Source organism: Macadamia integrifolia, chromosome 5 (genome assembly GCF_013358625.1).
Source record: "Macadamia integrifolia cultivar HAES 741 chromosome 5, SCU_Mint_v3, whole genome shotgun sequence".
NCBI lineage: Eukaryota > Viridiplantae > Streptophyta > Magnoliopsida > Proteales > Proteaceae > Macadamia > Macadamia integrifolia.
Window position 1 is genome coordinate 35313391 of NC_056561.1, and position 25715 is coordinate 35339105.

The following is a 25715-nucleotide window of genomic DNA, read 5'->3' on the forward strand; positions in this document are numbered from 1 at the left end:
GAGGTTGAGGCATTAAGATCTATACTTTTTCTTAGCCTAAATCTTGATCATATACTTGAGTTGGGAATGTTGGGGGCTACTAGTTGAAAAATCTTGGGCTTCACTAGCCTTGCCAACTATGCATTTTCAAGAGCTAAATAACTCAACTATGCAAGGCTAGGGGAACGGTTTTTATATTTAAACAATATTTTGTCCTCTTTTTGTCATTTTATAGCTAAAATGAGCACCTACATTATTATGTGGTTGCAAATCCTCTACAAATCGTGTCTAATAGAAAACAACATATCACTGTGGATTTCATAAGTTGTTTTTGTGAGAGAAGAATCTGTAGAGGATTCTAACCATATTAGTATGGATTCTGGTTGGACTAATGCAATTTTTTTTTTTGCTAATTATAGGTATCCAGACCTTCGGCTTGACTAGTTTCACGGGCCCATACTGACCCCACAACAGCATGAACAGGGTCATTCCAAAGTTGAATGAAAGCCATTCAACTTTCACTGAAAGCAATGAAGAGCACTAAACACCCCCAGGTCATACCGAGGTTGGACTAATGCAAAGCAAGTAGGCTAAATCGATCAGTTAAGATTAAAGGTGTTCAATTTTCCTTGGAATAAAAACGGAGGATTAGGACTAGTAACGTGAAAACTCTTTTGATTAAGCTAATAGAGCATGAAAATTAACCTTTATGTTGTAAAAGGAAGAACATGCATAGTTGTAGTGGATTTATCATCGAATATATATTCGTTTATTCATATAATTAGATATGATACGTGAATTCGATAATATCCACTCCAATTTATAATTAACTTTATATATAATTATTTAAGAATTAGACTTCATATGTATATGTTTTATGTTTTATTTGTATTCTTATGAAGTGCATTTTTTTTTATATATAAAATGTATTTACATTTATAGATTAAAATGTGTAATCAGATCTTATTGCATTTGAATTTGGATACCTGACCTCCTTAGCTGCAATGAATTTTAATACTCAATTGAAATATCCATGGATATTAGATCAGATTCGAACAACAAATATGCTCATTGGATCCGAAGATTTAAATGAATAGCATTGCAAGATCTAAGAAGTTGCTTTAAAGAAAAAGGACAATTTTGAATTGGATTTAAATACCGGTGAGGCTTGGATGGTTGGTGATATTAGTTTTTCATTAAGCATAGTCAAAAGGACCTACAAGTAATTTTATAGATTTGTTTACTTAGATATTTTTTCTTGAAAGAATGTTTCTATGTTTACTATAGGCTAAATAGATGAATCATATAGTAAAACCATTAAATTCATTTTTAACAAAAAATAGAAAGAGAAATTACTTGGACACCTCAGTGCTGTGGTCAGATTGCCTGATATTCCAAAAGTTTGAAAAATTTACTTGAACTTATGATTTGTTATAACTAGTCCTGTCCATTGGTTAATCACCACTTAATAATAACGTCATGGGTGAGGAAAATCTCAAATACCCAAACTACCCTTTAAGGGTAGTGAATAGGCCCTTATACTCATTAACTAAAACAATGGAAGATGCCTTCCCATTGATCTCTTCTTGAGGTTGTCTTCAACCTCCAAACACCAAGTCAAAAGTGGAAGGATATGGCTTGCTTGTGATGGAAATAACTCCTAATTTGATTGATTTTATACAAGATTTCAGACAAAGCATTATCACATCATACTTTGTCGATTCCAATAAGAACCAATTGCATATATTAGTTAAACATAGAGTATTAAACCCTTGAAATCAGATATGGCCGCTTACAACAGCTAATTGGAGCTTAACATGCTCTAATTTCATGCATGAAAGGAAGGAAAGAGATTGAAGAAGGTTCTAGAAGAAAGTGAAGAGCTTGTTGCTTTTCCTATAAAATCCAAATCAACCCTAAAACAGCTGAATATGCCTTAATTTCTGATATAGTAGTAAAGGAATTGAGATGACAGATGGGTGAAAAGAAATTGATTTCGGCCTTTTAAGGTTAATAACTTTAAAAAGGGTAAAATTAATCATTTTAATTTACTAAATCATAAAGATAAAATAGTCTTTTCATTCAATTATGTTAACTAACACCCTCAAATTTCACAGGATTTCAAATAATATTTCCAAACCTTTGTGTCTCAAGCAATCCGACGATAATAGTGGATGCCCAAGTAATTTTACAAAAGAAAAAAAATTCCTGCATTTGAACGTGTCGTCGAGAGGAAGAGAGAAACGCGGGGGAAAAGGCTCAATTGCATTTGGTTCTTCTTACTTTCTCAAATCCAAGTCCAAATTTCTGAGATAAATTGTATACTCTCAGAGAGAGAGAGAGAGAGAGAGAGAGATGGGGAATTTTCTGGCCACTTTTCTGGGCGTGGAAGAACCACCACCGCCTATGGTTTTGGTTCCGCCTCTATTTGATTTCCCTCCTTTGATTGCACGTACCAGGTGAACACGACTGAGATTCATCGTTTTTGCTATTTTTCTATTTTTTTTTTTTACTTTGCTTCCTTTATTAATTTCGCTGGGCAGGTGTTTCTGCTGACTTCCTTTTGAAAACGGCAATGTGGTAGAAACAAAATGTTGCTTGTCTGAGATCAATAAGGATGAATTTTGTATATCTTTGCATAAAAATATTCACTAATTTTATCATTTTCTGTTTATCCTCAATTTTATCCCATAAATTGAATCCAATACCAGTTTGTTGTCTCACGATTTAGGTTATAATTATTCATAATGCTACAATAGATTAGCACAGAGGGAGATTGATGTGCTTGAAACTGTTCTTTGAATGTATTGTATGTAATTTTCATGAACTCTTGGATAGTTATATTTTTTAATGCTTTCTTTTCATATCCTGTGGAGTACTGAACCAATCAAGTTCTTGTCGGTTCAATGTTGAGTTTCTGTATGGTCCCTATTTTATACAATTTCTATATTTTATATTTCTAGATTAGTCTAACTGTCTAACCTTTAAACAAAAGAATAAAAAGGAAACACTGTAGAATGGTTTAACAGATCTAAATCAGTGCAAATTTTCAACATTGTTGCTTTCTGAATGGACCTATTCCCCTTGAACAGACTGTAAAGGTCTTTTTTAAAATCTTTTTAATCCCTAACATATAGTATATTTCGCTTGTCCAAGCAATCTATATATTTGGAAGCTTTTTAATTGGTTATCAGCTAAAATTTGCACTTGCTGAACAGTCTTCACTATCCCTTCACTTCATGGTAGGTGGTGGCGCGGGGCTGGAAACAATAGAAACAATAACATTTTTATGTTTATGTTGTCGTTAACCAAATCGTGCAAAGTTCACCCCTTAGATTGATCAAGAGCTGGAGCTTGACAATTAGTTCCATTATATTGCTCTAACACTTTGATGACAATGCATGCCACCACTTTTCAAGTTATTGTTAATATAGAGAACTGGTCCATTTATCCATGCAAGCTTTTCCAAAATTTTCCTTCCTCATATAATGCAAGTTCTAGTTGTGTATTGTTACTGAATTTTTAAAATTATGCAGGATGTTGGAATCATCATATGACTTGTTATTTGGAAAGCTTGCATTGAAATGCCTTTTTGAGGACTACTTTGAACAAGCGGCGCATTTTAGCACGAGAATTATGTTAAAGCCAATTGAAGACCCTAATGTGGATCTGATTGCTACTGTATCCATCGATCTTATAGTTATTTTTTGCTGACTACTCAATATTATTATGTATCTACTATTTTCTTTTCATTTATGATTCTATATCTAGTATTTTCTTTGCATCTATATATTTGTATCTCTTTCTACTAAGCCATTACTCAGTTGGATTTCCTTACTGTTGATGAATATCCCACTCCATGTTTCTGTCAATTTCTGGTTAATCAAAGTGTATTATTTGGTCTTCGCATGAGTTACTTTTAGCTAAGCTTAATCTTCATTTGAGTTGACAATAGGACAAGAGGTATACTACTAGTGTTGTATCTTTTTATGTACTAATTTCATGGTAGTTCTATCCTCCTCCCCCCTGCACCCCGGGCTAGTTAAAATGGAAAGAAAAAAGAGGAAATCATCTTGTTGGCCTTTGCATGTTTTGCTTTAGACAATTTCCCCCTTGTGTTAATATGGTATTTATAACACATGGAATGTACCGAGACAGGCGAGATACCGAAACGATAATGAAATTTCGGCCGAAATATGGAAATTTTGGCCGAAATACCGAAATTTCGACCGAAATTTTGTACAAATGTTATTTCGGGCCTTATTTCGTTTCGGCCAAAAAAAAAAAATACCGAAATTCTGAAATTTCGGCGAGATTTCGAACCATGGTTGTAGTACGGTAAGATCCCTTAAGTTGATTCTTAAGGTTTAATTTCCTGTTATTATATTGTTGTTATTGTTAAAAAGGTGAGGATGGGAGATCCATTAATTTGGTTCTTAAAGTTTTTGTGACTTTGACTTTTAACTTTTTTTTACTGATTTCCTTTCTTTCTGACTATGGTTGATGAAAATTTGTAAGTTTTTCCTCTTATTAACTGATGTATAATTTTATGCCTTCATTTCTTTACATGGAACACATGTTATGACCTTTTTTTTTTCCCTCTAGTGGTGTAATTATTTGTTTTTTTATTTTTTAAAAAATCAAGCTTGAGAATTTCCATCAAGGACATAGTTTCTTCTTAAACTGTTCAGGTTTCAGGTCCACTTGATCATAAAGCTGAAGAGAAAATTGTGGGAAATGCTTTGTTTCGGTGGCAAAGGTAAGGATAGAATTTCCTTCAGATCAACTATTCTTTCAATTTAATAACATTCAGGGATGAATTCAGCTGGTTGTCTGTTGTTTCCTTTTGTGAACAGGGATGTTGACGATCCTCACACATTCATGGATCTCTTTGTGTCAACTTCTCAGCCGTAAGAAAACAGTTTAACAAAGTTGAGATATCTTGTATTTGTGTTGAAGTTAAGATCCTTTTCTTTACTATTTTTGGTGTCCTTTTTAACATTTTCTGTACATCTTCTTAGGATTTTGCGCATGAGGTCATGTGCTTATTATCCTAAATATGGATTCGGTGCATTTGGCATTTTCCCATTATTAATAAACAAAAGGTGTGTCTACTTTATCTCTGTGGCATGGTGATACTACATTATGTCTTATGTTCTGAGAATTAGCTTGTATATAGATAATCCAAATTGTTCTCAGAGTGGATTTCTCATGTAGGGTATGTTCAGAAGATTATGGTGTTACGGGCTTGAGATACGGGTCAGGAAATTTATCTTTTGGAGCTACAATGATCCCCTTCTATTGTATGTGATTGGTGTTACATCATTATTAGCCTCAACTTCTTTGGCATCTGTTTATTGAATTATGAGATTTGTTTCATGTTAATCTATGCTAAATCATGGTTTAAGGTTGTCCTGTAAGTTTCCAAGTCCTGTGGCACAAGAATCCACAGTTAAATGGTTTGATTTGGTTGATAGGTGATCCATCCGTCTGTTTGGGAACGATTGGGAATGTCCTAGACCTTCCTGACCTCTTAAAACCAGATAACACAGGTGAACCACACAATCCTTATTTGAGCAAAAATACAGAATCATTCTTTGAACCCTTTCATGGAAGAATACAAAATGAACCAACTTAGCAACATATGTGATCAGTATGGTTGAGTTGTTCACCATAAAGGAGTGCACTTCACGTGTGAATCCCTTTGTCAGGTGAGCTCCACGTGGGCCCACACCTTGCTGTTTTGCTCATCATAACTACTATTATATTTATATGACCAGTATCAAGCTAAAATTTAAATTTCAGGTTTGCCCTTAGTGAACTACAGATTTATTGACGAATTCAAGCATTGTTTTTCCGCTCTGTTTGGCTCATTTGTCTTTGGCAAAACTGAAATTTGGATTCAATACTAATTCATCACAGTTTTGGAAGACTGCAATCTGAACTTGGACCCTTGGTTATTGCATTCAACTAATGTTAAAGATACAAGTTCCAGAAATAATATATATATATATATATCGTGATTAATTGCATTATTCTGCTATGTATGTAGTGGCAGATGAGTTTCCAAGAAGTGCTTGGTTGGTAAGCCGAATGGGAAGGCTAACTGCAGGGGTTCAATACAAGCCACAGTGTGAGTTCCGTTCATACTAGGGATGCTACTATTTAGAAATTTTCTTTCAAATAAATGGACATTTGGAGTATTCTCTCACTGCATTATTTTGGTGTACCCTTGATTGCACAAATGTTAATGTTGTTTTTATTACTACTATCGAGGCATTTTTCTATATAAGAAATCTGTATATTGAGGGAATCTGTAGAACACTTCCAATCCTTTAATGCACGCATTCTTTGTGGTTGTGAGTCTTGTGACTGATCTTTTGTATGGATATCTCTATTAATTCGTGAGGATGTGAAGTTTGTAAGGAATCATATATTTAACTTTCGGAGTAATGGTTATGCATATAGAGGGTGGACCTTGGCGCAACAGTAAGGTTGCTGCATTGTGACCTAGTCGTTGTGGGTTCAAGTTGGGAACAGATTCTCCGCGAAGCGGGGTAAGGTTGTGTGCGTTATGACCTTCCCCAGACTCCGCAGTCCGCAGTGGCGGGAGCCTCGTGCACTTGGTATGCTCTTTTTAGTAAAGGTTATGCATATATTCGGTGTTTTTCTGGGACTGTTAGCAACAATCATCCCTATAACTGCCAGAATGTTCCTGAATACTTTGACAGATGCCCTTGATTGTGCTTTTCTTTATATGGTTTTAACTTCCCAACCCTTATTGGATAGTAAAAATGGTTAGTGGGATTCCAAATCCAAGGTAAAGAAGAAACTTCAAATCCTGTTTGTACCCTATGATTTTAATTCTACTTGTTCGGAGTCATGAAAATCTGTATATTTTTCTTAAGTGCATTAATGGGCGTTCTCATAGACGTGTATAAACTATAAAGTCTAAATATTCTAAGCATAAAACTCGGTGATGAAGCATGCGAAAGGCAACATGGGAAGTTACATGCATATATCATTATATTTGCCATTTGTGACATTTTAGTGTACTTTAATTAATTTTTTTTTTAATTAAGTATATTTTAGTTGCATGCTTGAGCACAGTGATGCAACCCACTCTTCCACACAGAAATGGCATTTGATTTCAAATTTTTTTTTCTTCCATTTATCTCTAAATTATAGCTTATGGATTTAATTCTGGATGGCATTTTTAGTATTGAAACTTGGGAAGATTACCAAAATTATTCACGCTGCTGTCCTTTGTGTTGATTTCTTTATTAGTGGAAGAAAAAGGTGGTGCAAACTTTAACAACTTAAAGAATTGGAGCTGTGCAATTGGCTATGGATTAGGGTCAACTAGTCCTTTGAGCCCATCATTCAATTTTGGTCTTGAACTTGCTAGAAGTTCTCAGGTACATGCTGTAGTATTTTCTGTTGCATTTATCGTTCCTTATAATTTACTCATTTTAATCTGGTTATGTTCATGGCTATTGAAGGGTTTGTAGCTGGTTTCTTCAAATACTCGTATATTAATTACTAATAGTATAAAAGAAAGTAACACAATATGTAGACGTGGCATTATATTCAAGCTTATATTCCCTTTAACTGCAAAGTACTTTAGAGGTCGATGACTTCTCTTGGTTTAATGCATCATCATAGTTGTCATGGTGCCAATTAGGGAAGAAGGGGAAATCTGAGAGAAATCCCACAGTTGCAAGGGTGGAAAGAACTCACTTCTACATACACTCACTTTGAGAAAACCCAATTCAGTTTTCTTTATTTAAATCTGTGTCCAATTTTGGGTTAGTACATGCAAGTACTTAAAGAGAAAACCAAAAAATCCTACTTAGACTCAAAAACTGAAAAAAACTTGTAACTAAACTCTAGCTATCTCCTATGTATCCTACCCCATGAAAACATAAGAAAATACACGACATAAAATTAAACTAAATTACTTCCAACCCTTGTTGGACCAAAGGCTTGGGTTGACTAGCTCTAGGTTTTGAAAGCCGGCCATGTTGGTCCAACCGATCAAGTGCTATTGCATCAATTCCTCTCCTCGGAAAAGAACTCGACTCTATCGAGTTTGGAAAAGGACCAAGGAGGCCATTTGAGTCAATGTGTTGGAGGAGGAACAATCCCGCTAGTTTCTTGAGTTTAATGTTGGGTAGATCTTTAGATGGAAGAAACTTCATGGTTTTATTGTTGTGCTTGAAAGAGTAGATATTTGCATACCCACAATGTTGTACCTTTTTTTTTATCAAACAACCACAGTTGACCAAGAAGAATATTAGACACCTTCAGAGGGAGGATGTCGCATTGTACTGTATCCACGAATCCATCAATAGAGTATGTGAGCAACTTTTTAGTAATCTTGAGATTAATGTTGTTCACCCTTGCAACCTTGTAAGGATGTGGATCTGTCTACAATCTTAGGTTATGAACAATGTCTTCAGAAATGACATTTGGATGTGGCTCCATTATGACTTTCTTGCACTGCTTTGAAGGCATGTTGGGGCTTCATGTCAACCTTTAGTATCCCCTTTTGTTCTTGGTAGGTTCATTTGAGGTTGATAAGCATAGTTTGAGGGACACCATGGGATTCTCCTTAGAACGGCTCTTTGTCAGGTACCAGGGCCTGCTCTTGATCCCCTCTAAATTGTCCTCTCACCATTGTTCCCCAATCCTATATCTTATGTGCAAGAGGCTCCAATTATGGAAAGGCAAACTCCTATCATATGTTGGTCAGATTGAATTGATTAGATCCATGCTCCAGTCCTCCTACATCTATTGGTTGGGTATTTTTGGGCTCTCCCAATCCACCATTAAGAAGCCCTAGTCATTGATGTGTGCCTTCCTCTGGAAATGCTCTGTCTTCCTTAGTAGTTGGGCTTCAATTTGATTCCCCAAAGACGAAAGGGGCCTTAGCTTGAGAAGAATCAAAGATGTTAACATCTCAGGTATTCTTAAGTTTATGGAAGCTTGCTGCCAAGAAAAAAAACATTTGGGTTGATTTGGTCTATCCTAGGCTTCTTCGTAAAGACTCCATTTGGACTTCCTCCTCCCCTTCAGATGCTTCCTAGGTTTGGAGAAAGATCTTGAAATTCATATTCTTTGCCTCTTGGGTAATTAAATCCTTTATTGATGATGGAGTAGACGTTTGCCTTTGGTTGGACCGTTGGCACCCCCCCCATGGGATTCTCATCCACTTGGTTGGTGATAGATTCAGATATAGTTCTAGCTACTATAGGCAGGCCATGGTCTCAGACATTCTTTGCTTTGACAGCTGGGCCCCTTTCCCTTCTCCCTCCCCCCCTTGCTGGCCGTCTTGAACATAGTGTTGACCATCAATAGAAGCCCCAGAGGGAGATGCGAGCTTGTTGTTTGGACTACTTCCTCCTTAGGCCAGTCCTACTCCAAGTCTGCTTGGGCCCTTATCATTACCTGGTGCAAAATTGTTCGGTTCAAGAGACATATTCCCCTCCATAGCTTCATTGTCTGGCGGCCCCTTATTGGCTCCCTTCATACATAGTCTTTCCTCATTTAGAGGTAGATTCCTACCTCCCCCATTTGCTGCTTTTGTCGGAATTCCCATAAAGATGTGTAGCACCTCTTTTGTTTGGAAGGGGCTTCATGCTAGATGTTGGCCTCAGAGGAGAAGAATCTTTCCCTTTGATAGAGAATGAAATTATACCCCCCAACTTAAAGAGCTTTTGGGAAATAAGGCAAGGGGCAATATGGGACTGTCCAAATGACACATCTATAGGGGATCCATATCCTAAGTGTTAAGTGTGCATGACACTACAAATTCATGAGTGTGCACTATTCCTTTAATATTACTCGTGATAGATTCTTTGAAAATCGTCATTGATTCCTCTATTGATTTTTCTTGGAAATCAATCGTCGCCTCTAGATTAAAACCTTTTAGAATGGCCTATGGGTGGATATTACCTTTGCCGGCAACTCTAGCTATGACATAGTGGGTAAGCTCTCACCTTTGGCACCACCATTTACTATATTTGGATGGAGCTTAACCTCAAGAGATGGACCTCTTGCTCCATATCCTTCCAGAAAATTGGGACACCATCCCCTTTGACATTAGAAGCAAGTTATCTATGGTCTCCTCCCGGTGCTTTTAATCTTGCCCTGTTTTTGTTACCTAGCTGAAGGCTGGGCTTTGCTTTGTATTGTTTCTCTTCATCTCCCTCGTCTTTCTTGGGGAGTTCTTGTATTCTTTTTCCCTTCGTAATATAATTTATTCACAAAAAAAAAAAAGGAAGATATTTATACTTCCAATAATCATGTTGTACCCATATTTATTTATTTATTTTATTTTATTTTACTTTTTTGTGTTCACCAAAGTTCAATATTCCGGTTCCGATGGAGATTTTGGCTCTGATCATAACTGAAATGGCGCTGAAATATGGTCCATTTTGGTGAAAAAATGAAACATCGAAGACCCCTCAATTTGGATGCCATATTGTTTTGACGAAAGTCAAAAATGAAATAGGTCACCAAAAGTTCGATATTTCTGTCAAAATTCCAAACCACGGTATTCTTTGATGTTTCTATTTTTCTCTTAGGCTGCATTTGGTTGCAAGGGAAAGTAAAGGGAAGGGAAGTGTAATTTTCAAGCCTGAAAAAAGTTTTTTTTTTTTTGGTAAAGTGTAATTTTCAAGCCTGAAAAAAGTTTTTTTTTTTTTTGGTAATCATTACTCCACATGGTTATTTCAGTAAGTCCGAAACTTTCCATATTCGGTTATTAAATTCCACTTTACTTGCATCCAAATCCCTTGTATTTCAAAATAGGGCGTCCCTAGTGTCGGGTGAGCAAGAGCCGCTTCGTCACAATACTTCTAAGAAGTATCATTCCTAAATATGGTAAGAAATTCAAGCAATTCATGCAAACATGTTGTGTTATGATTACAAAAGTTCCTGTTTAGGTTTGAAAATTTTCACTTCCGTTCTCTTTAATTTCCCTTGCAATCAAATAGAACATTAAAGAATTGAAGTGGGGTTGTGGTTTAAGAGTTTGATGGCGACCAAAATTCCCAAATATCAATGATAATTTTCTTGGCACAATTTTGAAAATTTCTTAATTTAATGATTGTTTTTATTAAGTAAATATCAACAATATTCGGGATGGAGATTTGTAAAATTTCCATAATTTTGCCATTGGTCAGGGAAAATGCCAAAATGGAAATTTTGAGTCCCAAGAAAAGGTCGAAACTATCTAAGGTAACATCCAACAGAAACTTTCCATAGCAACCAAGAAGTTTCCAACAGTAACCAATCTTCTAAGTAGACCCCACACATGATCTGATCTCCCAGTCAGGCCTATGCATGCTAAGAAGTAAGGCAGGTCGATACCCAACCCAGTTGGGAAGCACTTAACAGAACCATGTGCTAATTGGGCTGGGCCAAGTTGGCTGGTCAGCTGCTGGTTCGATGGCTGACTGAGCTGTCTTTTCCCTCTCTTTCCTTCTTTGATCTACATCGTCTACCTTTCCCTAAACTGCATGTGGCAATAAATGTGGGAGACCAGGAAATCCTTATCCTTCACTATTTTATTGACAATTTGATTGAAGAGTGGATATAAAAGGAATAGATTATCTTAGGACCAACTGTAGGGTAGGGCCTGTATGCAGTTTGATATGTTTGGTGTACACATCAAGACATCTCTACTGATGTGCTGTTTGGTATTTGAGGAATGTTGATGCAAGAGTTGTATTTAGACTTGGTAATGTGTTCAGGTTAGTTTTGCATCTTTGGTAGAGCTTAATAGGCCTTTGTGCTTATATATAATTCTCATGTCAGCTTTGAAATTCAAGATGGTGGAGAAATTCATGATTTCTCTAAGCACTTATTTAATGATTTTTTCATGTACGACTCTTGAACTGCAGATGATTGCTTCATTCTATCAACATTTTGTGGTTCAAAGACGGGTATGCTTTTCTGCCTTCTCTTAATACTTCTATCAACTGTACTTTTCCAATTTGTCCTATCCCAATGTGTATATTTAAGTATCTGCAACTTTGTCAGGGTTAGCCGGTTTTCTCTTAGAGAACACTTTCAGAGTCCATCTAGTCCCTATAATTTTTCTCTTTTCTGGAGAAATAAAAATAAAATAAAATAATATATAAATATATATACCCAAAAGAATCTTGAAAGGAATGCTAATTCTTAAGGGATTAACAGAACTTTCTGTTTAACACTTCTGGAGTCCATGTTGTCCCTGTTCTTTATCTCTTCCTCAGAAAAAAAATAAAATAAAAAAGTAATATAATCATTTGTATAAAAAACTACTTAAAAATGTCTAACAAGTACAATTTTTCTTCATAGAACACTTGCCAAGTTACTGCTTTGCCAACAATCTCAAATCAATTGAAATAACTGAAACTGAACTTGATTTGAGAGCTTGTTGTCCAATTAAGCATTAATGTCCAAAGTTACTAGTCTTTTTAATTGTTCTTCCTATGCAATTTTAAAATACGTTGTCCACCTGATTGTTTGACAAGATCAGAATCACCAGTGGCCTTGAAGGTTTGAGAGTTAGTGAAGTATTCATTTGTGTAGGCTATGTTACCTGGACACTCCAAATTAGGAGCTGCACCCATGTCCAACACATGTTGATGCAGATTCTTATTTCTTACACTGACAGCATAGACAGGCCTAGTACTAAAGCCATTAATAGTCTACTGCTACTACAACTCAAACAAATGTACATAAATAACTACAACAGATTTGTACTGACATTAATAATTTGGTTTCTTTTATAGCACTTGTAAATTATTTTAGACAGCACTAAGCTACACAGAGTATGTAAAAAGAACATATAAAATTAGTCGAGAAACATATATATGTAAATAAATTGTTCCTTCCTTAACACTAATAGAAATCATTTATAGCAATCTGTATGATATGAAATGATTAAATATCTAACAAAATTGTAAGTCATTTGTAACATCTTCCCAAGTCCCTTTTTAGCCTTGCAGAGTCCAAGATGTTTACTCCACATTAGATTCTGATGCCTGCACCCATTTGGCTATATACATATGACATGGATTGTAAGAGGTCCTAAACTAGACATAGTGTTTTTATCAGAGGGTGTTGATGATGATTGATGAGGGACACTTGCTTATTGTTTTTGGACAGTAAGCTTCTTTGATGTTTGCTCTAGGTCTCTGATGATAGGTGTGTGTTGTTTTTCCGGTTTTGAATGATTTACTCATGGATTCATTTGGCTAAGTTTCAAAGGCCCTAAGCTTATTATAACTTATATTTAACCTTAAATTGAGCTATTTTCTGTGTCAATTCTTTTGTTTTTTCCCAAGGTTGAGATTCAGGCCTGTAGTGAATCCAGCTTGCTTATATGATTCTTCTTCTACACCCTGGTAATTTTACTTACCTGACAAATCCAGTTGATTGATCCTCCCAACCAGGTGAAGAATCCATTTGAAGAAGATGAAATAGTTGGAATAACAAACTATATTGACTTTGGCTTTGAATTGGCGACAAGGTACATGGCCTCACTGAGTGGTGAAATGAGTAGCTAATTGATAATCATTGTATTTAACCATGGTTCCTGAGTTCAGTTTGATCTTATTCTGAAGCATTGGTGGAACTGAATCATCAAGTAGTCCCCAAGATGCCACCTTTCAAGTGGCTGCATCTTGGCAAGCGAATAAGAACTTAATGGTTAAGGTAACATATTTTATTGATTCTTCTAATCGTGAATGATGGGTCATTCTTATTGTTAAAGCATCACCAAAACGATGACTAGTTAATCAACTTGTCTAGCCAAGAATAAGTTGAGCACTTGACTTGTTCTGTTCTTTTACCACCCACTTTAACCGGCCAGCCTGCTCATCTTGACTTTGCTGCCGATTAACACTTGACATAATTTTATACTTGCAGGGAAAGTTGGGTCCTATTAGCTCGTCAATAGCTTTAGCATTCAAGTCATGGTGGAAACCTTCCTTCACGTTCAGCATTTCAGGTGCATTTAATTGGTAGTTTTTTTCAATGGATACCATGAAATGTGCATTTAATTGGAAACAGCCTTTTCTGCCAAGTAGGGGGTGAGGCTGCATACATTTGCCCTTCCAGACCCCGCAGTAGTGGGAGCCTTGTGCACTAAGTTTAAGGATGTGAATTTGAAGCCAAAACCGAAGCGAGCTGTTGACACTAAAGCCGTCTAATAAATGGTTTGGCTTTGGTTCTAAATTTAAACCATTGGTAAACCGTTAAACTGATTAACATATATGTAGTAAGTTTAAGTCATTCGATGTTAAGTTTACATATATTTCAATAACAAAAAATTAAGTTTACATGAAATAACTATTAAAGAAAAAGCATATAACATTAAACAATTCAATTCAATGTTAAAATTTATATCCATTTCACTAAAAATTTTAAAGGTAAAGAGGTCATTTGGATAAAAATTAGAAAACATAAGAAACCATTTATAAATGATTTTGGTTTCAATATATGAAACTGTTGATTAAGTGGTTCAGTTTTCGTTTTACCTAAAAAATCTTGCACCGAACTGAACCATTTACACCGGAACCGAATCGTTTAATACCCTCAACTGGGTTGCTCTTTCTTTTTTTATGAAAGGTGCTCTTCAGTGATTGATATAGAAATTTTGATACTGCTACCTATTCTTACTCTGAAATAATGAGAAAGGAGTGGTGTTTTCTTGTTCTTTTCACCAAGTTTAAGATGGTTTTGATTTCCTAATTAAACTTTTGGTTCAAGTCTGACAGCTTCTTTGAATGTTTTCTCTTCATTATGTGAGTTTAGACAAAATTGTGACCTTTTTTTTTTTTTTACCCCGAATATTATCTGGGACCCGGGATAGCACCCAGAATTTTATTAAAAAAGAAACTGATAATAAAAAAACAAGGGGGGGACATAACCTGCCTTACCCCAAGCCAGGAGAGACAACTCACTCTATCACTCTCAAAACCCAAAAGAAAAACACTTATAAAATAATTATTACATTCGAAAGGCTGGTAAACCAGCTTTGTCCTCTCGAATGATGCAACTGAGATTATCTGGAAGAGGATCATCACCATAGAAAATCAAATTTATTGTAGAATCACAAGAAACATTAGCTAATCAATCCGCTACTCGATTGTTTTCCCGAAATGAAAATGAGATGTGGGCTCTCAGAGAATTGTAGAGGTTGATAACTTCCTGAAACCAATACCAACAACTCTACAAATTACAGGATCTTTAGGTAACCAGCTTCACAATCAAGGAGTCAGAATTAACATAAAAATCAGAGAGGCCCAATTCCCCACACAATCTCAATCCTAGGTAACCAGCTTCACAATCAAGGAGTCAGAATTAACATAAAAATCAGAGAGGCCCAATTCCCCACACAATCTCAATCCATCTCTAAGGGCTCTCAACTCAGCCATTGAATTTGAACACACCCCATAGAAATTGGAGAATGCCGCAAGAGCGTTCCCATTGTTGTTTCTAATAATGCCTCCCCCACCACTAATGCCCGGATTTTCCTTACTTGTTCCATCCACATTCAGTTTAACAGTATGAAAGGGAGGGCACCGATAAATAGGAACGAGAGTCTTAACCCTACTAATTTGTGGGTTTAACTTAAAGACTTGCAGGATAAGATTATCTCTCAAAGAAAGGGATTTTGAAAAATTAGTTGGGTAAATGATTTCATGAATCCAATCCTTGATTCTCTCAATTATGGTAGTTGCAGCACGAGAGCCTTCTTTATGTCTTCTGTTATTTCTTTTCCGTCATAACTCCCAAACAATAAATGATGGTAATAGACCAGATATGTATTCACAAATACCTTTGACACTGGCAAGGGATTGCCAATAAAGAATTCTAGTACTAAGATCCTGAGTTGGAGTAATATCAACGTCCATTGTTCTTCCAAAGAAATCCCAAACCTTAGAGGCAGTTGTACCCACCAATAAAATGTGGGTTGCTGTTTCCCTCCAAGGATCTTTGCAACAAAAGCATTTGGAAGCTAATGGAATACCAATACTCATCAAAGCGTCATCAGTTGGAATTTTTCCATTAAAGATTTGCCAAACAAAGAAACCCACTTTTGGAGGGATCAATTTATTCCACAACCATTTAGAGTAAGGAACCAAATGGTAGTGAGATCGTATTTCATTCCATGCCGACTTGGTTGAGAAAAAGCCATTGCTCGTCGGAGTCCACACCAATCTATCAACTTTGTTTGATAATATAATATTGGAGTTGAGAATACTATCACGAACCTCTGGAAAATCAATAATATTTAGCACATCTTGGTCCCAAACACCATCATCATTAAGCACATCTTTTACCTGAGTTTCAAGATTCACATTTACGATCCCATCAACGTAGTCGATTAGGGAGCCACTACCAGACCAATTATCCAGCCAAAAATTCACCTCGCTAGAACCAATTAACCTTTTAGATTTTGATAAAATGAACTCTTTGAGATCCAAAGCCCTCCACCAAGTTTTAGAACCCACTAGTTTATTTTCTGCTAAAACAATATGATTACCCTTTAGAAATTTAGCCTTGAAGAAGGCACTCCAAATAGAATTTTCTGAAATAATACGCCACAGACCTTTCAACCGCATATATGTACTAATATCCTTTAATAAACGAATTCCAAGACCTTCTTCATCTAAAGGTCTACAAATCTTGTGCCAACCCACCCAGTGATGGCGCTTTCCAAATTCAGAAGAACCCCATAAAAAATCTGCACAAAAACTGTAAAAGTTTTGCATAACTGATTTTGGGACATCCAAACTTGCAAGGATATGAATTGGCATGGAGAAAATCACATGCTTGAGAAGAACTAGCCAACTGCCAGAGGATAACAGTTTTCTTTTCCAGCCTGCCACCTTGTGTCTAATTTTAGCAAGCGTATCATCAAAAAAACAAATTTTTAGTCTACCTGTGTAGAGAGGCGCTCCCAAGTATGTTATAGGCAGAGATTTCCTCACAAACCTTGTAATTTTGCCTACAATTCTTATACGGGTTTCTGAAGCTTTGAAACTAATAATATAACAGCTCAATAAAAAAGAGAAATATGATGTCAAATTGACTATTTATATCTAGGTCAGAACAGATGGTCCAAGATAATCTGTATGGTGGGCCTATTTCTTGTTGAGGTACAGAAGCAATGGATTTGGGAGTAACATACTAGATGGACTCTTTAACATTTAATTTCTCAGTTACTTATTTTGATTTCTGATTTAAAGATCCCGTTGCTTTCTAGAAAGTTTTGTCAAAATTAGGTTGACATTTGACGGAAGAGCTTAGCTTGCAGTTGAGAAACATGCAACTCGCAAACTGAAGTGAACATTAAATATTTGAATGTATTAACCAAGGACATTGCATTTCTCTGCAGCTGTTAGAGATCGTAGGGTGGAGAAAACTGCGTTGGGATTTGGAATCCGTATCGAGGATCTTCGAGAAGCCAGGTTCAATTCAAACCTGCTCCTTCACACAATAATGTGTTGCTTTTTGTCGTCTTTTGCCAACTTCCAGTGACATGTTAATGTGGTTCCTCTTCCTTGTTCAGTTCATCTACATTTTCCATGGCAGTGAGATAGTGATTGAATTAGCTTAAACTTTATTCTCTATTTGCTTAGTAGTAGTTGAGTTTGGGGTTTTTCGTTGCCCAAAATAGTGGTGCGTGCGCCACTAACTATTTGCTTCCTTCGAGTCTTTTTAGCTCAGTTGTAGCAGAGCCCACTAACAAGTATTTTTTTTCTTTTTACTGTAGCTATCAAAGAGCTGATCCAAATTATGTAATGTTGACGCCGAATAAGGAGCACTTGGCACAAGGTATTGTTTGGAAAATGGGGAAAAGGCCAATGCTACAAGCGGATGTAGACTCTGGGAACTTTGACAATTTACCGAGGGAACTGAGACCCCTCGGAAGAATTTTGTAATTTTCTGTTTTCTTTTCAATTTTTCAAAGCCAGCCGCAGAGTTTCTATGAAACATTTACTGGTAGAGTGGTGGAGCATTCCAAGTTTCCGGGTTGGAGCATTTCCTAACTGGCTGGTTGGAGCAATCTGAGGATGAACTTGGGTCATAACAAAAGTACTGGTCTAGAAGTGTTCTTTTTGTCTCTGGACTTGGGAAATGGTTTGGCAATTGTAACAATTACAAAATGTTAGGTTTTCTAGATTTTTTTTTGGGGGGGGGTGGTGGTGTTATCTGTTGCCTCTCAAGCATGTCAGGCAGGATGCTCTGCCAATATTGGATTATAGAGTTCTCAAATATAAGCATGATGCAGCCTTGGAGGTTGGAGCTCAAAAGTAGGAAGATTTACCGTAATTGTACCCTATGCAAACATTATGACCCTCTCCAAACCCCATGGTGGCAGTTTCGTGTACTGAGTATGCCTTTTTTGTACGGTTGAATAACTGGGTGTCAGTGTTCACAGAATCTCAATTCTCATGTTCTGTTGGGTGTTACCGGGGAAGATACTACCAGTCAGATAATCGCAACCATCTTTATTTATTTTGCACGATACTCAATGTTCTGTCTGGTTTCCATAAGTGGTGGTAAGTTTAAGATTTGGTCTGCATTTTCTCAGTGTTTCTTCAATGAAAAATCTCTTCAAGGCCATAAATGCAGTCTCACAGGATCATGTTCAGGTGATTTGTTTATAGACTCGACCATATGGATCAACACATATTGGTAATGCCAGAGCCCGAACCCAAACCCGAACCCGATATTAATATGGATAAGGTGAATTGGGCAAAAGTGATTCAGTTTTGAAATTACGCTGGACACCGACCTGATGCCGGCTGATTTCAGTCGATCTGTATGAATGTCGTATTGGAATCAGTCGAGGCCAATATAAGTGGAATTTTTACGAGAAGCAGCCCCATGTTGCACATATGTTGGGTTCCAAAACCTGTTTTTCATGATCCAGTGCAGCATCTGATCCCCTCTAACCACGGGGATGCCTAGTGAGGCATTCGATGGTTAGGAGTACGACGAGCCCATGTGTTGGGGTGTGTATCAGAATCTTTCCAAGTGTGAAATGCCTCACTGAACCGCCTAGTGGTTGGAGAGGATCTGAATCCCCCAGTGCACCTATAAGTAGATTGATGGAGATCCCTTAAATCTGACCTGTAATGTAACCTTTGTGGGTCACCTTATTATCTTTGGGTCATTGGTTTGCTTTTTGCCTATTCAATCGTGCACCCATTGTGGTGGGGCCTGCTGGAGGAGTCTGGCCTCTTCTTTCTCATCAATAGAACTCTCCAGTCTCCATCTTCATCGGAGAAAGATTTAGTTCTCAGTATCGGATCGGTATACTGATACATTTGATCTTGGATTGGCTTGTATCAGTCTGGACTCTGGATTGATCAATTTTATCCTTATTCAATAACGATACCTAATCCCAAATCGGTCAGGTATCGAAATTAATATTAACTGAGATCGATACAAATTGGCCAGACCAACCTATACGATACCGATATTTAAAATCATGCAGCAAAAATCCATTACGGATAAAATTTTACATTTGTATGAGAATGAGATGAATCCGCAGCCGATCCCCGACTCCGAGGCCTAAGGCTTCTTAGTAAGAGCAGCTGTCGCTGCAGGAATGGCCTCTTATTCATTCTTCGTCTCCTCTCTCTTCCACTCTTCCTCCTCTGCAACCAACCCAACCGCAGCTGTGTCCTCTTCCTCTCTTTCTCCAACTAGAAGGACAAAGATTGATCTCACTCTTCTCAAACCCAAGTCTCTTCTCCTCCACAACCACCGTTTCTTCTCCCCTGTTGTTTCTGTACTCTTCAACCACAGTCGCAAAGGGACCCATCTCGCTGCTACCAACGCCAACGCCAACACCAACACTAACACCAACACCAACCCACCGTTCTCCTCGAATTCTTCCCCTTTCTCGTCTGCCTTAGAATCTGTATTTGTCTTCTGCACTTCCCTCGCCCTTTCCTTCTCTCTCTTCATTGCTGATGTTGATGCTGCGTCCGCTTTTGTCGTCACTCCTCGAAAGTTGCAGTCAGATGAGCTTGCCACTGTTCAGCTCTTCCAGGAGAATACTCCCTCCGTTGTCTATATAACTAACCTCGCCGCCAAGTAATTTTCCAAGCTTTCCATTGCTGAATCTTCACAACATTCCATTTACTTCTGTTTGATTTGGATATTGAAATTTTGAATTTTCATGGGTTTGATGTATAATTCAGGCAGGACGCGTTTACTTTGGATTTGTTGGAGGTGCCCCAAGGCTCTGGTTCGGGTTTTGTTTGGGATAAAAACGGCCACATTGTTACTAATTATCATGTGATTCGTGGTGCTTCCGATCTCAGGTTCGTTTTATCTGCTTTCCTCATTGCTCGTCGAGAATATCCACTTACATAAGTATCCTGAGTGAGTTCTTTAGCTCGATGTTGTCGGTATTAAATTTCTAGTCGTCTTGAGCTTATGAACCGTTTGGAAGGATTTAAAACTGTTAACGTGTGGTTTGGGCACTCTGTGATATTTATTCAGAATTTTAGATTGAATTCTGTTCATGTTGGTTCTATTCAACTGGAAGGCATTGTAAGTAGTGCATTAATAATCAGTGATGTGTTTGATGGTGCCATACAATTTGGGCATGCTATTTCATTTTTATGACCATAAAAAATTTCTGAGTATGCTAAGAAAAATGTTTAAGCAACATAATTGATGGTTTTATGAAATTGGATTGGTAAAAGGCCTTGAATTTTTTTTGGGATCCTGCTCCCTGTCAGTTCGCAAGTCTAAAAGTTATAGACTTGTAACTTATTTTGTGATCTTTACATGATGCACTGGATGTTCTGTTCTTACATGTTTTGAGTTTTTCAATCTTTTAACCATGCATTTTTGTCTTTGAGAGTTACTAGAAACCTTCACTCCTGTATATAGATATTCGTCAGCGTTAAAATTGATGTTAACTTTGCACAGGGTTACTCTTGCTGACCAAACAACTTTCGAGGCAAAGGTTGTTGGCTTTGATCAAGATAAGGATGTTGCTGTTTTGCGTGTTACTGCACCAAAAGATAAATTGAGACCCATACCTGTTGGTGTCTCTGCAAACTTGCTTGTCGGCCAGAAAGTTTATGCTATTGGAAATCCTGTAAGTATGTTTTAGATGTGTTTCTCTGTCTGTATTTTTTCGTGCCCATGATTTTAATTGGAGATGCATTACTTTTTCCCTTTCTGGGTTCTTGTAGAGTTCTTCCATGTGGGGCTTATTGACCTTGTATAGTGTCAGGTTCCTTATTTTGGGGCATCAGACCCCGAAACCTTATAAAAATCTCTTAAGGAGAAAGGGGGGGGGGGGGGGGAAGAAAATTGTAATGATCATGATCCCGTCTTGGCTGAATTTCTATTTTAGATTAACTTCCAATCAAATGTAAGATTGAAAGATGTAATGTCACTGACGTTATTCAAAATGAAGTAATGAACCCAGAAAATGATCCTGTACATTGGGTTTACGTTGAGATATTTGAAGGATATATAAAATATCTGACAAAAGAACATAGTATGTGGGACAACCCAAAATTGAGGAAAGTCATGAAAGGCAAATATGGTCCTCCGAGTGGGTTCTACCATTCTTCAAAAGATCCAGGACCAGCTGTGTTATTTCCTGGAGTCTTTTGAAGGCCCTTTATGGGTTCTTTTTGAGATTAAACCATGTCCTTTTTTACTTTTACCTGGTAATCTTTACTGTTCAAGTGCTGATTCCCATGTAATATAAGAGGTTGAGCTCCCCCACCCCCTCCCTGCACCCCACGCCCGCCTGGGGGGGGGAATTGCAGAGGTTAAGTCAACCGTCTTCAACTTGTCTGGTGATGTCCTGGATATTTGATCCCTAGGTGGAGGGAAAGATGTACTTGTTGGACTTATTGTCAACATTATCAGGATTATTGCCCTGTTTCTTCTTTTCTGTCAAAGATAGATCAAATAAAAATAAGAGAAGGAATGAGGAGAGAGGGTTAAAGATCACCATAAGGCTTGAGCTTGGCATGCCGTCCAAGGTGGGGCAATGGCAAACCCTATCTCAGCCAGACCTAGGCAAGTGAAACCACCATGCCTGTCCTACAGCTGAATCAATGTGCTTCCCTTTACTGCAGTCTTGCTGCACTTTGTGACCTTGGTGGGACCAAAACCCTTTGGTCGCTCCAAAAGCAGATCTTGAACCCACCCTCTTTTAGAAGTATTCTGATAATCATTGACTGTATAGTTGACTGCAGTCTCGCTTCTGTCCTCCTTGTTCTCTTCAAATGATTGACAAGCTAAAAAGCATTTTAGTCTCCCCCGGAATTCTGCCAAGTTTCCAACCTTTGACATCCAAAACAGGACCAACTCATCTGTTTTGTTTGTTCTTTATTCTGGACTTAGATTTTTGTATACTGTGAATGCAAAATTATTTTAGTATTTATGTTGCTGATGAAATCTCAAGCGACTAGAGAATTAACCTTCTTTCTCTATGTTTTGCAGTTTGGGCTTGACCATACACTTACAACTGGTGTTATCAGGTAGGGAAGGCTCTGTATTTCATGTTTTCATCTATGCATTTAATCTTTTCCTTTCTCATTTCCCTTTCCTCGTCTCTCGAGTTAGTTAATAATATATGTGCTGTTCTCTTTGTTTCATTTGTCTGTGTTGGTCTGTAATGTGTTTTTGTCAACCATTAAATTAAATTTACATGGACGACCCCCCCCCCCCCCCCGAGTCTGGTATATGTCTGTGCCTCCCCCTCCCACTCCGCTTTTATTTCTTCTTTTCACCAGTCTGAACTTTCAATTGATATGTTCTTTTTATGTTCTCTATAGTGGACTTCGTAGGGAAATCAGTTCTGCTGCTACAGGGCGTCCTATTCAGGATGTGATACAAACTGATGCAGCCATAAACCCTGGTAACAGTGGAGGGCCACTTCTTGATAGTTCTGGCAGCTTAATCGGGATAAATACTGCTATATATTCTCCATCGGGTGCATCTTCTGGTGTTGGATTTTCAATTCCAGTTGACACTGTGGGTTATTGTCTCCTTTTTCTTACTCTCAGTTTATTATAGGAAAATATTATTACAGGTCTTATATAATCTTAGTTTGCAGCCTTGGACACATTTGCTGTTGAAAAAAAGTGTTCCCTTACCCATACTATATGTGAATAATCTATGTGCTTTCATTTTCTTCTCCAGGTCGGTGGCATTGTCGACCAGCTGGTGAAGTATGGGAAGGTTACTAGACCAATTTTAGGAATCAAGTTTGCACCTGATCAGTCTGTGGAACAACTCGGTGTTAGTGGGGTGCTTATTTTAGATGCACCTGCAAATGGTCCAGCTGGCAAAGCGGTAGCAAATTTTTTTTTAACAGGATCTCTTCCTTTTTTTTTTTTGGGGGGGGGGGGGTTTGGGGGGGGGGTGGGTTGGATAATGTTGGCTTGCTGACTTGCTGTCTGTAGTGCCTCTCAGATATTTCCTTAGCTTTGGATCTCAGTAGCACAGCTTTCGTGCAAACACAACTTACTCATCTCCATTTTGCAGGGTCTACAATCAACCAAAAGAGATGGCTACGGCAGGCTTATTTTAGGTGACATCATAACATCTGTGAATGGGAGAAAGGTCACCAATGGGAGTGACTTGTACAGAATCCTAGACCAATGTAAAGTCGGTGATGAGGTAGGATGCTGGTTTCATTTCTTCTACCCTGATTTTACTCGTTTCCTTTGCATAGCAAACTAGAAAACGCAATTGGTAAAATTTTCTAATTTACTTGTCCCTGTAATAATTAGGGTGTAATTCAAGGTGAAGTACTTCTAAATCTGTCAGGGCATGGAGTCAATTCTACAAAGTTTGACTCCCATGCATAGTGGTAAAACCTAGCAGTCCAGAGAAGTTGAGGTCTCTTTTATTTTTTATTAGTTTCAATCTCCGAAATGTGGTCCTAGACTACAGTGTCACATGAGACGCTATCACAAAAGAAGGGGGGGGGGGGGGCGAGGAGGGAAGGAAGGGCGCCATTTTTTTTGGCACAAGGCGAAGACTGGAGATTTGAGCACTGATCTCCTGGGTCCTGCCAACAATATGTCAAGGAACAAAAATCAACCGAGCAGCATCTGTCTTTCCAACTTAAGCTTGTACAAAACATTTCATATTGCGAGCGGGTGACTTCTAATTCACGCATTCTATGAGGTTAGACCTCTGCCATCACAGCTTAAGCATATAGAGAAATCCCATAATGCCAGAGTGACTTCTGAATTAGCTTTTAATTTGCTCCTTCCTGGAGGTAATCTCAATTTATTGGTTTGAAAGTTCTTGGAAGCTTTTTGCTTGCTCAATACGTCATTAACAATTGTCTTCCCAAAGACGAAGAAACGAACTCCATTTCTGTAATCTATTCATGTTGAGCTGATTTCTTGCCTTTTGAAGTTTGAAGTAGGTACTGAAGGTGCATTTCCCTTTTAGAAACCATGAGAATATTGCTTAGCAAAATATATAAATTATTTTCTATGAGATAATTCTTACCATATCTTGTGTCATTGGTTTGACCCAAAAATTCTTTTTTCTTGAAATTCAGGTCATGGTGGAGGTATTGCGTGGTGACCACAAAGAGAAGATACCTGTAATTCTTGAACCAAAGCCTGATGAGTCCTGATATACAGTGGGAATTTCATCATTGTGTTAAACCTCATGATGTATGTAGGTATACAAATGTAGGCGGCAATTGTTTTGTGCATCAATTGCATGGCAACTGAATTGAGGTTATTGCTGTACATGTCCCACTTATCATGTGTCTATAGCATTGGTCTCATTGAGTCTACTTGCTGCAAACCAACAAGCACAGCTCTGCATTTGTTTTAATTTTTTGCTACCTTCCTTTGTGGTGTTAGTTTTTGTTGGAGATTAGCATAGTTGTCAAGGCGTCGCCTTTTAAGCATCCAGGCACCTTGAGTGACTTGGTCAACTTGGTCACTCAGGCAGGCACTTTGGTCGTCTTGGTCAACTTGTGTCTAGGACCCCTCCAATTCCATGGGTCACCTAGACATTTACAACTATGGAGATTAAATAGTCCAAACCCATAGCGATGTGAAAATAGCAGCAGTCTGTGCAAGTGCACAATTTTAACTCCTAGATTTGTATTCATTTGTGTGGTGTCCAAAAGGGGCAGATCTTACAGCAATTCATGATGAGCAGTTCGAGTTGTTTGGGAGTATTTTTATCACTGACCTAATTGGGTTCACAGTTCATAAACGTACAGGTTTAATTGGGTTGGGAAAGAAAACAAATGGTTATGTGTGGAATCAAACGGTTCCATTTCAACAATTTGTAAGTCCAAAAATTTATTTGTTTGTTTACCTATCTAAATTGCCCCATGGGAATTTGACTACACCTATTAGAGACTGGCTGAGTGAGCAAGGGAGGAAGTTGGGTGGGGGGAGGGAAAGGATTGCCTTCGTCCCCTTTCATGTGAGTTTTCTACACCTAAGGTCAATGTAAGAATCTTTTGCCCATGGCCTTAATAATATCAAATGACTATAATGAAAGGTTTTTTCGAATTCGTCAGTAAGAAGTGAGAGTTTGTTGATGAAATTAGAGTCTCATTTTATGAACACGTCATCAATGGGCAATAGATTCTTCCTACTCAATGGCTGAAGGAAAACTTTTGCCTATGTATCAAATTTGATTGTTGTCTAATAGAATAGTGGGGAAAAGTAGCTCTTATGTGCCATGCT

General features: G+C 37.6%; 2 protein-coding genes across 2 annotated transcripts; both read left to right on the plus strand.

Annotated features, from left to right (window-relative positions):
- The first annotated feature begins 2110 nt into the window (after positions 1 to 2110).
- LOC122079501 lies at positions 2111 to 18521 on the plus strand. Its single transcript, XM_042646030.1, has 14 exons — positions 2111 to 2438; positions 3516 to 3660; positions 4671 to 4738; positions 4836 to 4889; positions 5001 to 5084; positions 5197 to 5282; positions 6032 to 6112; positions 7267 to 7397; positions 11889 to 11930; positions 13428 to 13504; positions 13599 to 13689; positions 13903 to 13984; positions 17381 to 17453; positions 17759 to 18521. The coding sequence occupies exons 1-14, from the start codon at positions 2335 to 2337 to the stop codon at positions 17925 to 17927; spliced, it is 1287 nt and encodes a 428-aa protein (XP_042501964.1). The 5' UTR covers positions 2111 to 2334; the 3' UTR covers positions 17928 to 18521.
- Positions 18522 to 19495: 974 nt separating this feature from the next.
- Positions 19496 to 24813, plus strand: LOC122079500 (protease Do-like 1, chloroplastic). Its single transcript, XM_042646029.1, has 8 exons — positions 19496 to 20094; positions 20202 to 20324; positions 20941 to 21112; positions 22480 to 22517; positions 22815 to 23013; positions 23182 to 23334; positions 23527 to 23661; positions 24560 to 24813. The coding sequence occupies exons 1-8, from the start codon at positions 19604 to 19606 to the stop codon at positions 24635 to 24637; spliced, it is 1389 nt and encodes a 462-aa protein (XP_042501963.1). The 5' UTR covers positions 19496 to 19603; the 3' UTR covers positions 24638 to 24813.
- Positions 24814 to 25715: the final 902 nt, after the last annotated feature.

Bases quoted from the DNA above. Each gene is read 5' to 3' on its own strand.
- LOC122079500 (XM_042646029.1), top strand. From the start codon at position 19,604: ATGGCCTCTTATTCATTCTTCGTCTCCTCTCTCTTCCACTCTTCCTCC. The intron at 21,113-22,479 runs GTAAGTATGTTT...TATGTTTTGCAG, and splicing joins TTTATGCTATTGGAAATCCT to TTTGGGCTTGACCATACACT. The intron at 23,335-23,526 runs GTAGCAAATTTT...TCCATTTTGCAG, and splicing joins ATGGTCCAGCTGGCAAAGCG to GGTCTACAATCAACCAAAAG.
- LOC122079501 (XM_042646030.1), top strand. From the start codon at position 2,335: ATGGGGAATTTTCTGGCCACTTTTCTGGGCGTGGAAGAACCACCACCG. The intron at 6,113-7,266 runs GTGAGTTCCGTT...TTTCTTTATTAG, and splicing joins GGTTCAATACAAGCCACAGT to TGGAAGAAAAAGGTGGTGCA. The intron at 7,398-11,888 runs GTACATGCTGTA...CTTGAACTGCAG, and splicing joins AACTTGCTAGAAGTTCTCAG to ATGATTGCTTCATTCTATCA.